At 43.2% G+C, this 14,027-nt stretch overlaps 1 protein-coding gene across 3 annotated transcripts; it reads right to left on the bottom strand.

Moving 5' to 3' along the window:
- Positions 1-565: 565 nt before the first annotated feature.
- LOC306781935 (palmitoyltransferase ZDHHC3-like) lies at positions 566-13,435 on the bottom strand (the record flags this gene model as incomplete). 3 transcript variants are annotated; one of them, XR_013772239.1, is made up of 8 exons in its annotated part: positions 13,376-13,435; positions 11,063-11,518; positions 10,816-10,940; positions 10,500-10,596; positions 10,059-10,140; positions 8,924-9,054; positions 1,337-1,673; positions 566-1,257 (listed from the first exon to the last, which is right to left on the bottom strand). XR_013772239.1 is itself a non-coding variant. In XM_079275057.1 (7 exons), the coding sequence occupies exons 2-7, from the start codon at positions 11,396-11,398 to the stop codon at positions 1,467-1,469; spliced, it is 978 nt and encodes a 325-aa protein (XP_079131183.1). In that variant the 5' UTR covers positions 11,399-11,518; positions 13,376-13,435. The 3 variants fall into 3 exon arrangements, 2 of the variants coding, with proteins under 2 accessions (XP_079131183.1, XP_079131184.1); XM_079275057.1 differs by having other exon boundaries at positions 566-1,673; XM_079275058.1 differs by lacking the exons at positions 566-1,257; positions 1,337-1,673 and adding an exon at positions 7,304-7,462.
- Between the last annotated feature and the right edge of the window lie 592 nt (positions 13,436-14,027).

The raw sequence follows: 14,027 nt of genomic DNA, 5'->3' as shown, positions 1-14,027 counted from the left end.
AGAAAGAGAGCAAAGGTGGGGGTCATGAATCAAACTTCTGCGTGCGGTCTGCGTTGTAGTGATAATGGGGATCGCTGGCCGTATCGTACACAACGTGCCGTTGTCGGTAGAACTGCCAGCAGTTATGTACGATAAGGCCTGATTCTCTTTGTTCACAGCACATGTTGAAGCTATATGGTCAGACCCCAACAACACGTACGACCATTAAAGCTGATCCTGATTCAGTACCATCAGCTACCAATCTAAAGTTTATAGTTGGCTTTTTAAAAATATAACCGGCCGTAGATTTCGATGGTAAGGCAGCAGTAGTAGAGGCCACATGCTGCCCCCTAGTAGTTTGGAGCATGTGGTTTTATATAGAGTTATAACACCATAATCATATCTGCTTCTGTTAAGGTGTGAGCAGTAATTGTGAAATAACATGCATTAATAGAGGGCGCCAATTCGATCCAAAGTCAGGACGCGAATGATGAAATCTTTACATTTAGAGGTAGTGTGACTGTGCAGCAGTACTGACACCATTCCTCTTCTTCTGTCAGACGATTGAATAAAACAAACAGTCAAGTTTGAATTGGATACATTTTATTGTAAATATTTTTTCATGCAAGTTTGTAAAAAAACAAAACAAGAGTCACTCATTTCAATGCCGTTCCTTTGATTATTATTAACAGCAACAATTTGTAAAACTAATGTACAGATGTATGAAATATTTATATAGAATTTAGAATAAAAAAATTAAACCCACAATTTATTAAAATATGGAAAACGTGATTAAAAAACACATCAGCACCCTTTTTAAAGCCCTTATGTAGAAGTTTACTCAAGTATACAACAACCTTTATTCTAGATGTACAACAGAGGGATAGAGATGAAAACGACATCTCCAGACAACTGGACGGATTAGTGTGAACAATACGTCACACAAAGTGTTATCTCCCCACACGGCTGTGCTTCCTCGTCAGGACAGAGAAGGCAGAAAGGTGAAGTCAGAAAGGCGTCAGAGCAAACGGCTGCAGTGACACATTGGTGCTACCTTCAGTGCTGTTCACCAGAGACGACTCAACGAGGCCCTTTGACATCCACCGTCTCCTCACCTCAAGTCAAACACTTTGCAGAAGTGAAGGAGCTGGAAGGAATGACGGAGGATTTCCTTCTTCTGTGTGCAGTGGCAGAACATTTATAAAAGGACCAAGATGCTGGTTTGGTAAAGGTTTTCACAAAATCTACGTTAACTGCCCGCATGTGGCTGCATGAACACTGGAAGAGAAAGGAGACGTTGTACATGTGATATTTTCACGTACATTAATTCTTTGAGATAAAAAATATATATACACACATTAAAATTCCAGGTGGATTCTCGCTGGATTTAGAAAGCCCTGATGAAGTCTCAAGCCAACACATTCCAGAATGTCTTGCTGAACAGGTGCTGCCACACAGAGAAGATGTCTTCCTGAGTGTGGGCAGCACTAGTTGAGTGGTATCTCTATCACGTCCTCCTCGATGATCTTCCCCTGCGGGACGGGGACGTGCTCCGGCGGGCTCCTGTTGCAGCTCAGCCCCGCGAAAGGGCTGCACCACGACAGAGAGAAGGGGCCGCCGAACGCCGTCTGCATGGCCTCCCAACACGGCACCTTCACCCACCTCCCCGTCTCCCCCTTCAGGCGCTCGATTCCCTGGTGGAGACACAACAGTGAGCGTCTGAGGGTAAACGGAGGAAAGCCCCCCCCCCTACATGCACTATCAAACACAACGATAACACGAGGTTGATGACTGAAACATCATCACCACACTATGATTTTAGCTGACTGGTCCTGTTTCTCAGACACAAATCGGGCTCAAGATGATTTGTAGTCTTAGAAAAAAAGCCTTTAGATTTAAATTAAAAAGGAAAAGTTTTTTCCCTGGTCTATCTTAATACAATACTCAATTTACATACAATTTGTTGTATGTATGTCGAAGGAGTTATCGGTCACTGTACTCAGTCCTCCTGTCCTTATTGGCCAAATAAATCCCTTCCTAGTGTGACACAAACTACAGCTGAGGCTGATGGGTATGATGGACCGAGCTGGAAGGTGAAGGGAACATCCAAGTTGTGGTGACAACTTGGATGTTCCCTTCACATGTAAAGGAAACATGAACGTGAGAAACTAACTTCATGGCAATTAATTCATGGTGGCGCTAAAGGAAAAGTCTAGAGATCACCAGAGTTATTCAGGAACATGAATGTGTGTGTGTAAAATGTTGCGACAGTCCGACCAGCAGATGACGAGACGTCACGATATGTTGAAACTTTGACCTGTTGGTTATGGTTCGTTACGTCAGTTTGTATTTGCAATTTGAACAACTTTTAAAACTTGGGGAGAAATGACACAACAGACCGATCTTCTGTTCAAATCCAAAATCCAGGGTGTTCTTATAAATGCGTAGTTACTAAGGTCGGGAATCGACGGCGCCCCTGGTAGACAGACGGTGCTAAAATAATCCTTTGACATTCTGAAATATCACAGCTCTAGGTAGCTACAGGCACTTCGTTAGCGGTTCACCCCTCGGTTAAGTATTTTAACTTGTTCAAATGTTGTACGGCAGACATTCTACATTGTGTTCGGACTCCGATCATTGAGATCAGATCATCAGATCACCAGCTGAGCAGGTGCCAAGAACCTGTGTACGCCATCTTCCACACAGACGATTGATTAGGAGTCAGTGAGGGCATCGATAGCTGAGCATAGCATAGCTTGTCATTCAATGAAGCAGGTAGTGTGAATGACCAACAAATGTCCTCATTTGTTCAATCTTGATTTTTCTTTAAAGTAACCATATTTTGTTAGTTGATTTGTCCAACACAGCTGTCTACAGAGTAATATTAGCCTCAGCTAAACTTTGTACAGTGCAAGGACTGTGTGGATGTTGTCCTCCATCTTTTACAGTGTAGTCGTGTGAAAGGATCTCTCTGTGGCCAGTATAGACAGGAGGAGTAGTTACTCTTTCAATGCACATAAAACATATGCGTATTGTAATACAATAGGAAAAGTCTATCCTTTAAGAGCTTTTGTATCAGTTCTGATTCATTTGTTTTCTAAGAAACATGCCCAAAATGAATAAAACACTGTACAAAATTATTCACGTGCACTTTAAAACAAGTCAAATGGTGAAAATGGTGCATGCATCCTGTTACACACACAGCTGACTCATTCATTGAATCTGAAACAGCAAAAGAAAAAGGAAATGAAGCGTAATTTGGCCTTCAAATTGAAATCAGCATGCTTGTGATTGTGTGAGGCTCGATGGGACGGCTAACGCGACCTCTGTTGCAAGCTTACCTCTCCTCAAGATTACAAAGAGTTGTCTGCTTCAGAGAGCTTTTGGCAGAATGAGTTATCAACCAAAGCAAACGCATGAGCGGAGAGAGAACATTGCACGGGGAAGAGGCAGTTTACAGAGAGTACATATGGAAGAGAATGAAAGAGAAGGCGGGTGTGAGAGGCCTGTATGCAGGGAAAGCAGAAACCTCTTCTGTAACCTTACTGGAACACAACAAACAGAGGTGGAAACACATCTGGGTGTAGAAGGGCCCGCCACAATCAGAGAGATAAATACATTTGAAAAAGCAAGCAAACACAGTTTTTGCATTGCAACTGAGAAGTATTTATTCTCCGCGCATGTGCTGAAATATTTCCAGAATATTTAGAAAGAATTTAAATTTTTCCGTAAAAAACAAATCATCTCCACCGCCGTCACTCTCACCAGCGATGACTCACCGGCAGTGTTTCACATACATGACTAAACTAACCTTCACCTGCACCATGCATTCGGATAACAAAGGGAGACATAAACATCATGTAGAGAAAGAATAGGAGAATAAAATGCACACTTCAGAAACAGCAGTTCACACAGCAGAAAATCTTAAATGATAAAATACAATTTGCATTTTTAGTAGTTGTGTAAATGTGAATAATGAAAGATAATGTTTTGAAGGAGGCTGGAATAGAGCGGTGCAGGGACGACGTACATTTGTTACACGTTAGCGTCACACTGGTTCCCTCGACAGAAAGCCCCGGAAGATCCTTCCGTTGGATTATACATTATTGCAGAAAGTAAACTGTGGCAAAAGTTTATGATACTTCAATATTTTGTTTTCTTCACAAATGGACACCACTTCTATGATCTTTTTGAAGCTTGAATGTTATCGCGAGTAAAAAAAATGTTAGGCTACAAAAGAACTACACCAGTCACACCACTAAGCTAACGGCAGACCAGTGTTCCAGTGATGACGTTTGTCGGCTCGTTCAGACACTTTTTTTAAGACACGTAAATGCTTCTAAATTCGCGAGAGGGGTATTTACTGACTTACGGTATTTAATGTCGTAGAATACGTTAAAATCTCTTAAACTTGTGTTGCCACAGACAACATCAGGCATCTGACCAATTCATAAAAAAAAAACATTTAAAAAAAATCAACTTCCAGACGAGGAAACCAGAAATGCAAAGACGCTGACTCATTTCCAAGTGTTAGGACCCATTTCTGCAGCGCTCTATGGTGAAATACAGTCAAGCTTACATCCAGCTGCTGCACAATCAGATGTATGCAGAGCTATACATTTTATACGGCGCTTCCCTTTGACTCCACATAGGACTTCATACAATTTACATTTTAATACTTTTACCTTTCTTTCAGGAATTACATGTCAAAGCTTTCCCAAATAATCATGTGACTGTGGGGTTAAATTAATTTGGCAAGCGCTCACAATGTCAACACATCACAGAGCACAGGGGTGTTTCACCGGCAAGTGTTCAAACGCTCTCACACACATCCCTGTACTTCTATCTTTGTGAGGACTCTGTTAAAAAGTATTCCCTAGCCCCTCACCTTAACCATCGCAAACCACATCAGGTCGGCCAATGTCAGGCCATCAGTGAGCGTCTGTGTCCCTAGTTCTTGCGGTGTGTCCCTTATCGTTGGCACTAGCGGGCGGCTTTTCGGGTGATGGAGCATGTTGAATCGGTGAGAGAGATCCTTTCAGTTGTCTGCTCAGCTTAAGCGAATCAGAGCACAAGAAGAACGCATTGAGTATGTATTAAAACAACAGCTTGTTTATCTAGTCCTACAGTAGGTCTTCCGGTTTCTCTTTTTGAGTGAGGAATACACACTACCCCCACCTGCTGGTGTGGAGAGTTAATTCCTCTCAGGCCCAGAACGTGCAGGCTATTTGGCCGCCGGTTTGTATTCTTGTGGTGTGTTCGAGTGCAACATTTTGTCCGAGACACAGGCGTCACTATTTCTTAATAACACTGAGTCTGTACAATCAAACCAGCTTTGAACCAGTGACGACCGGCCAAAAACGTAATCGCCGTCACTCTGAAAGCCTAAAACTCAAGTTGGTCCTCACACAGACAGATGTGCAGGTATACACACACACACACACGCACGCGTTGTTAGTGTTACAGTGAGAGCACAAACCTTTCCTCAAAAAAGGGACAAAGCGCATATGTTACGACATGGTTGTTGACAGCGTGTTAACTACCCACAAGATTCTCACAACAGTGTTTTGTTGCTGAAAGACAAGATGAGGTCGACGTCTGTACCAACTGAAACCATTTCATGGCCCCATAAAGCATGACAAGAATGACTCAGCAAAGACTGCCACGACCAAAGCAAGCAGACATTCAGCTTTCTGTTTGGTGGAACGTACGAAAACTTCCTGGCTTGTGTTGTTGTTGTGGTGTGTGTGTGTTTGGGGGGGGGGGGGTCAAGCATGTATCAGAGAGGGATCAGGGAGAATGTTCCACACCTGGGCAACAGGTAGGTATTGAAGTCATTTCCAACACATAATTAAACTAGAGTGGGACTTTTATGGCCTTGTATGTAGTTTTCTCAAAAGGGACACTTCACTCCGTCATGTGAGGCTCAAATACAAGACTTAAAGAGGGACACTTTAATGTTCTCTTGTATGGTAAGACACCGTCTACTTGACCAGTGTCTCACAGGTGAGTTGTGGACACTTTGAACACCACAAGGGCTGTTCCCTCTTAGTCGATCTGTCAACTCAGTTTTTGTTTAGTTTGATCTCAGTTGACTGAGATTTATTTAGTCAATTCGTCATTCCACAACTTGTTACCGCTCAGATATTATACCAAACATCCACAATAATTCTGGCAAACTCTTCTCTTAAGTGTTGTATTTGGCATCATTTCCAGAGAGTCAGCCTAAAGGCCTTTACCCACCGAGAACTTGAATGTTACTCAGCAGAAAATGATCATTATTGAGACAGTTTTTCTGAGCTTTCACACCACGAATTAGGGCATCAACCAATCAAGCTGTGCGTAACGGACATGTGAGGCTCCGCAGTCTGAACCAGGACAGCAAACATAATTACTACTTAAAAGAAACTCACATCTTCGGCTGTAAAGCATTTCAGCCAGACTGCCTGACGCTGCTCTGGGTCGGTTGAGGGGTTGGGGTGTGAATATTTTGCATTGTCGGGTTGTTTATCTGTCAGGCTCTCGGTGGGTAAAGGCCTTAAGAATGGATGTATTTTCAGAATGGCTCTCACAAGGATTGTGATTACAGAACCTACTGTAACCAAACCATCCAATCCACTTTAGTGGCCATATCTGGAACACCACTGATTACTATCTGACAAGCGGATGCCAACTCACCCAAATTACAAAAAGACATGTTTCCCCACTTACCACTAGTGGTGTGTAGCCATAAAGATAGTTTGTGTTTTATTTGTCCCGGATTAGAATTTTCTTGTTGATTGAACAAAACAAGCAATTTGAACACATTAACTTGGGCTCTGGGAACATGTGGAAGGCAACTTTTGAATCTTCTCTGACATTCTTTAGTGGCAGCAATATATTACATTCCGTTCTCTTCCATTGTATTGGGGTGCCGGTTTCAACAGCGAGAGCTAAAACTACCAGCATGGCCAGACATCACCGGGCATAAGTGAGACGATGTGTCTTTTTTGGGGAATTTAACTGAACTAACTATGAGGGAAAGCAAGAGTAAACATAGTTCAGGAAAGAAACGGGCTTCTGATACAACAGAAACAGAATTATCACAGTGCTTTCAAACAGGATTCGCAAAATGAAAGTGCTTTCTTTTTCTCTGCAACTCAACAAGGCAACACAAGAATAAACGGAGAGCGCACTTGGATGGCAAAACAAAAAGCAGATGTGAAGCTGTCCATGGCCAATGTGTGGGACATACAATGTAAATGATGTTCAGCACGGGGAGCTGAGCTCCCCGTGTTTCCCACTTTGGTTCTGACCCGGCCGCCTCGTTCAACGCGCTGAGCTCTCACACCACATACTGGTAGGTCTCAGCCTTCCCTTGGTCAGGGGTGGAGAACGGACTAAACCACAAAAAGGAGAAAGGGTGTCCAAATACCGCCCTCATGTTCATCCACTTAGTTTTTTTAGCCCATCTTCTCTCTTCCTTTTTCAACTGCTCTATGCCCTGAAAATGAGAGACAACCAAACTTCAGCTGGTGTGCTGTTTGTGACCCAGTCAGCAACACAAACCAAATTCCAAATACCAACTTTTTCTTTATCAGCCCACTAAATGTTAAAAAAAGAGAAAAGAAAACTTGAACTCTTTCTGAAAATCATCCGGGCGACAAAAGCCAGTATTTCAGTGGTTTTCTCTACAAGCACAATGTAGCTGCTTGTGTCCTGCAGCGTTTCCCTCGGGGAGCTGTACGGTTCCCTACGTGGCAAAGCCCTTTCTCCTTGATGAAGACATCAAATGTCTCTTCTATATCTCACCTAGAGTTGCAGACAAAAAGAAGTTCAAAGCAGGAAAGGGAGTTTGGTTTGGTGAGCTCCAATACACACAATACACTGGATGGTTTGAGGATGGTTACTGATTCCTTCTTCCACTGATACATGGACAAATTCACCTTTCTTTAAAAATCACATTTGCATATTTGACGTAGTTTTACACACTAACCACTACCTCTGTAGTGAAAAGTCATGAACTGATTGTTCACGCTTGTCAAGATAAAGTGAGGCGTACGGGTTAAATGTACGGCCTGCAAAACTTCCACCTCTCAGACACATCTGGATTATGATTTATAATAATGGCTCAGCCATTGTTTGCACCTTGTAAAGAAATGATTTTCATACATATATCATTAAAAAGCTTGACCATAAAACTAAATAAGCATTTTGTCACATTTCAAACATAACTGGTTTTAAAAAAAAACAAACCATGAATAGCATAAGATAACATTAATATTTAAATGTCGTTCTCTGAAAATATTGGAAAAATTCTATTTCCAGAAAATCAATTTGCCAACTTACAGCAGGTTCAAAAGAGTGGAAAACGTGGGTTTTGGGGAATTTAGACTGCTTTTGAGGTAACTGCCAAAATGAGGGAAATAGCCGAGAACCAAAACCGAATATGTGGGCAAAGACTGGAGAGCCGGGCAGCGGGTAGACTGAATGTCCTTAAAACATCTGCGATCTATCTGAAACGTTCAGCCGACCCTCCTTCAGACCGAGGTCGGGGTCTAACCGGTACGGGTTTAATGTAATGACGCCGACGGGTACACGCCACTTAAATCACCAAAGAAAGATGCCTGTCAAGCTTTGAATTTGAATGCAGAAAGTATAAAGTTAAAACTCAGTGGCTGATTTCTACAACGGATCGCAGACACCACATATTTCCCTTTAAAGCACTCACGATCAAAGTTTCTTTCTTTTTGGCAGTTACTCATTTTCAAGACTTGCAAGTAATCCGCTGCACTTTACTCTACGTCAGGCTGCAGATGAAAGATGACAGTTTGAATTAGAAGTAGGAGGTCGACGATGCCGAACGCTAAAAGCGAAGGGGGGGCGGCAGCGGCAGGGAGGAGAGCAGAAGGAAGTAGTGAGATAAGAGGGAGGAGGACCGCGGGTCGCCCAATGGATCACTTACGGTCTCGTCGGTACAGATGGAGTGGACTTGGGTGCCGAACATCACAGAGGTGAAGATGAGGAAGAGGAGACCCTCAAAGCACAGGAGTATGAGGAGGATGACTGTTGCTGGAGGAGAGAAGGAACTGCACTCTGGGGGAGGGGAGGGAGAGAAGTGAAGGGGGCAAAAAGAAGAGGGCGATATATGAGGAACTACTACAATAAAGGAACTACTGCGCTCTACTGTCGACTCGTCTGCAGCGGTGTAGTGAGGATGCGAAGCGTTTCTTGTCACCTGCTGATGGTGCTTGCGTGAAAGTGGGGGAAGGCAGTTAGTGTAGTGAAGAGATAAATCCCCAGTGCGCGCTGCTGCATTGGCCGAGACAGATGGTCTCTCCTGCTGCGGCGCTGTGTAGTCTGTGCCTACATGTACCAGGATGCATTGCGTGGGAGCGGCGTTTTATGCTATGGTTGATAAATAAACAAAACACAAAAAAGACTCGCAAAACGTCTTGCATCTAAACCATCAAATGTAAGCGTACACCTTCTCAATAGAAGTTTATCTCCGACGCTGAACTCAGACCGTAATCGCCTCGTTAACGCATCATAAACACACTTTGTTCTAGTTGGACAGAAACACAATGAAACTCAGCAAATACGTCGTGGTTTAGTCTTTCCACTGATCACCATTTTTCGCCGGTGGAAACATGAAAGTGACGAGAAAAGGGAACTTTTGGAGCGGCATCGTGCTCCAGAGTTACCACAGCTGAGAGGAGCACTCTGTAGTTCTTCCTCGTCTCGCAAGGGATGAGGAAGAACTACAGATGTTGCAGCTGCGCCCCCGAGACACAGAGAACATCAGGATCAACTACAGGCCTTTATCACACTACATGTAGGTAGAGACAACATCAACAATAAGAACTGTCCTTTTTAAAAATAATAATAATACAAACTGATTATGTAAGAATGTGTACGTTTCTGTATAAAGTTAAGAGTAATATATTGTTTTATTTTACTGAAAAATAATGTGCTTTCTGACACAAACATTTCAAAGAACATTGTCAGCGTAGAAAGTACTTTTCTTTTGATGAATGAAAACAATTGACAGCTAAATAGTAAAAATAATATATATTATATCATATATAAAAAACACTCACTTGTCCAATCATCTTCAAAGCAGTAGAGGAAATGGAAGACCACCATGAGCAGAGAGTGGAGAGAGACGAATGCGATGTACATCTAGGTTTAATAAGAAAAGACACAATAAAGAATGACTCATCACATACACTATATTATTCTCATATATTCTGAGTAATCCCTCCCATCTGCATTACAGCATTACAGCAGCCGCTAACACTGAATCTCCTCAAGACAAAGTCAGCACACTTCACACGGACCCTCGCGTACTTTGCGCGCCCGCAAGTACGCGAGGGTCCGTGTGCAGTCAGAGGGTGCACGTCTAGGCTGTCCGCGTACCGGCAATCTGGACCTGGCTAAAAGTTAGGACCTCCAAGTTAACTACAATCTGATGGCAACGTCTTATTGTGAAAAGCAGAAAATTGGCAACCTTCTTCAGTTGATGACATAATGAAACTTACTGTGAAAAGCACAAAGTACTTTTGGTTGTTCTCCCCAACACAGTTATTGACCCAGGGACAGTGGTGGTCCATCTTGCGTATGCAGCGTTTGCAAACACTGCGAGAGAGACGGCAAGTTGAGATTCAAATAATAAATGTACCAACTTAACTTTCCAAGACGACAAATAAACCGACTGCAGAAGTTACACGTTAGTAGAAAGAGCCGTGCACTATATTCTGAGAGCATCTTCCCTGCACCAGAACACTGCAGCTGTAATCAGGGGGTTGGGGTTGTGAATGCGGAAGTGAGGATTCCATCTCCGTTTTCGTGCCTCACCTGCAGTGGTGTGCTCGGTCAGGCTTGATGCTGCAGCACTTGGGACATTTGTAGACCACCTGCCCTGGTTTCAGCTGAAGGCTTTCTATGTATTCCTTGGTGGCGTTCCCTTTTGGCACCGCCCCCTGGCAAAGACAACATGAGCACACAGTAGATGTCATCAGAGGTAAAATAAACATCTAAATGTGTATTTTGGATGTTTTCTTTTCAGTCGTCTGAAAGAAGACATGTTGTGGAAGTTACATACCGGATCAGTGCACATGGCCCTGAGGTGTGAGGCAAGCGCGAGGAAGGCCAGGATGTTGAACAGGGTCCCGTTCACAATGCTGTAGGTCAGATTCTTGGAGGGCAGCAGCATCACGAACAGCACCACAAAGTCTGCATACAACACCAGCAGCCAGGTGATGACGGCGCACACGATGCCACAGAGGTCCCTGATGAACCACATGGCGGAGGCCGCGGAGGAGGTGATGACGTCTTTGGAGATAGGGATGCGCTGCTCGGCCTGGAGGCAGCTGGTCCCGGCCCCGGTCCGGCCCTGCCCGCGCTCCACATCCCTGCATCTGTGCACCGGGCTCTTCATCCTTCATCTAAGCTAGACGCCCGCTGCTGCCACCGGATCCACTGCGCCTTCGGGCCTCAGTCACCGCATACTGGAGGAGAGGAGCAGGAGGGTCGCAGTTTAGAGGCAAGGCTTGGTCCTCTGGAAGAAGGAAACAGGTTTTATCAACAGTTACACCAGCCACAGCCAAAGAATGCACCTGAAACAGGGCTGAACGATTTGGAAAAAATATATCAGTCAATATCTTGACTCATATTGCAATCCGATATGAGTTTAGATATTAGAGGGATTTATCATTTTTACATAATTATTCCCATTTTCATTGAAAAACTTTCAAATTATTATGGTGTGAGTTTTTGTGTGACTCTGTGTACCAAACAAAGATGTTTACTTTAGTCTGTAAAATATGATGTTTAGGCCACGATATCTCTGCAGCAACACCATTTTTTTTTTCAAATGGTATTTTGACACATTTCGCCTTCAACAAATATTTTGACTCCAGCAATTTGAAAGCTGTAGTAGGTCATAATCCAATTTTGACAAAAAATTGCGATTATTTGTGCAGCCCCAACCTGAAATCAAAACAAACCTCAATAACCATAAACATGTTCATGAAAGAAGGCTTCTACCTTGAAGGAGTGAGCGCAGGGAAGCCATTTCACACAGGAAGCATATTTCATGAGTGTGGCTATAACCGTTATTATTATACTATTTTCATTATTTTTAATTTATAGATTTGTCAGATTAGATTTGTCAGAAAATAACACGAAAAAAAAAACACTTGATGAGAAAGAGCTCTGGGAATTCTCCCCCTCTTATACAGAATAAAATGATGCAAATAAAGAATTCCGATATTTTTTTTTCTTTAAAAAAAGAGAAAGAAAGAAAGAAAGAACAAAACAAAATTGTTGCCAATTGTTCTTTAGTCAATCAACTAATTGCTGAGGCCTGTAACTCTAAACACCCGAAATGAAGCGCATGGCACAGCAGACTTGTGTGTCAACACTGAACCCTTTGCTACAGGAAATACCGACTGAAGACTGAACTTTCCTGTTCTACAGTAAAACATGTCTGTGTACGTAGACAAACGAAACTTCATTAAATATATGTATTTTTAAAAAACATTCGTACAACTGCAACTCTCCAAATTAGGGCCCCATGCTATTTAGACAACATGCAGCTGACAATATGATACTATTCTTTAAAAATGTAAAAAAAATAAACAGTGGACCATTAGTGGTTTTAAAAGCAAACTGCCAGACATTAGGGGGGGGGGGGGGTAACGTTAGAACAACAGCCCAGAGTCCTATGCAACCTGTCCATACTAACACACACTCATCTCATGACACAAGTCTGAGGGCAGCGATGGTCAGTCGTGTTGGGATGTCACAGCAGTGAGCAGCACAGCAGGAGACCACTGGCTGACAGACCCTGACCCTGGTGTCTGTGCGTTACTCAGCCTCACCTGGCCCATAGACACCTCCACATTATTACAGTTCAAGTCCTACAAGGCCATGTCATCATACAGGTTAATATCTTGTACGATCAGCTATGTATACAATATCATTCGAATACATTATAGTGTATGACAGATTCGAGAAATGGGGATTGATTGACTTTTTTGTTGCAAAAATGCGGGTCACTGGATCCCAGCTCACCCTGTCCCCGTGGGTGAAACAGTTTCTTCCTCGCTAACAAGCAGCGTTAGGTTTGGCCAGAGAAGGAAGTAATGAAGCTGCTAGTTAAGTCAACTTCAGTGAAACCCGCTTCAGGCTTCAGGTTAGACAGTTCATAGGCCTGCGTGCGACTGAAACCATTTGAAAGCAGCTGACACACAGCAGCTAACGTGAGACGCTAGCTGGTTAGCTAATGTTTCACAGTGAGCATTTAGTGAACCCGTTTGCCTATTTCTGTCACTATCCACCAGCGGTAGGTGCTCCAGTACTTCAGTTCGCCTCAACTTCGGATTAGTCATCATTATATCCCGCTAAATCTCACCTGAAAGACGAGCATCCTTCGGGGGCTTTCTCGGATGTTGCTGCTCGGTAGCTCCCCCTCGATGACACGCACGGGTTCCGCCCCTTCACCAGCAACACGATGTCATGACGTAGAGGAAGAGAGCCAATGGCGTCATCGGAAAGGTTTCAAGCCCTTTCTCCCGTCACAGGACACGTCCAGACACACCCATCTCCAGATCTTTTTATTTATCATCCATCGTACTTTTAAAGACAACTCCAGTGGGGCATCTTGTATCACAACAGTACATTCAACGTTTTCTACGAGGATTGCTATGAGGTGCATATATTGCTTGATTCCATTCATTTTTTATGTACAAAGAAGGCTTTGGCAAACTGTAATTTGACTTTAGAACACAAATGACAAAATAACATATAACCAGGCATAATACTACAATTATATTGTCAGAAAATGCATATACAACATAAACATAGAATTGATTTGGTCAGACTACCAGTAACAAAGTAGTAGTGGCCCCTGTTATCAGTGTGTGAGTGGGTAAATAACATGTCTGGGCTGATGAAGGAAAGCTGCCTTTCTGTTTACATGCTGTTTACATTCTCTTTCTCCTCACAGCTATTTCCACACGTTGACTGACTGTGATGCTGAACTTCATGGACCAGAGAGAGCTCAT

Source organism: Melanostigma gelatinosum, assembly GCF_949748355.1.
Source record: "Melanostigma gelatinosum genome assembly, chromosome: 9".
In the NCBI taxonomy this organism is placed as follows: Eukaryota; Metazoa; Chordata; class Actinopteri; order Perciformes; family Zoarcidae; genus Melanostigma; species Melanostigma gelatinosum.
Note: the sequence above shows the minus strand (reverse complement) of the source record. Positions and strands in the feature narration are given on the sequence as shown.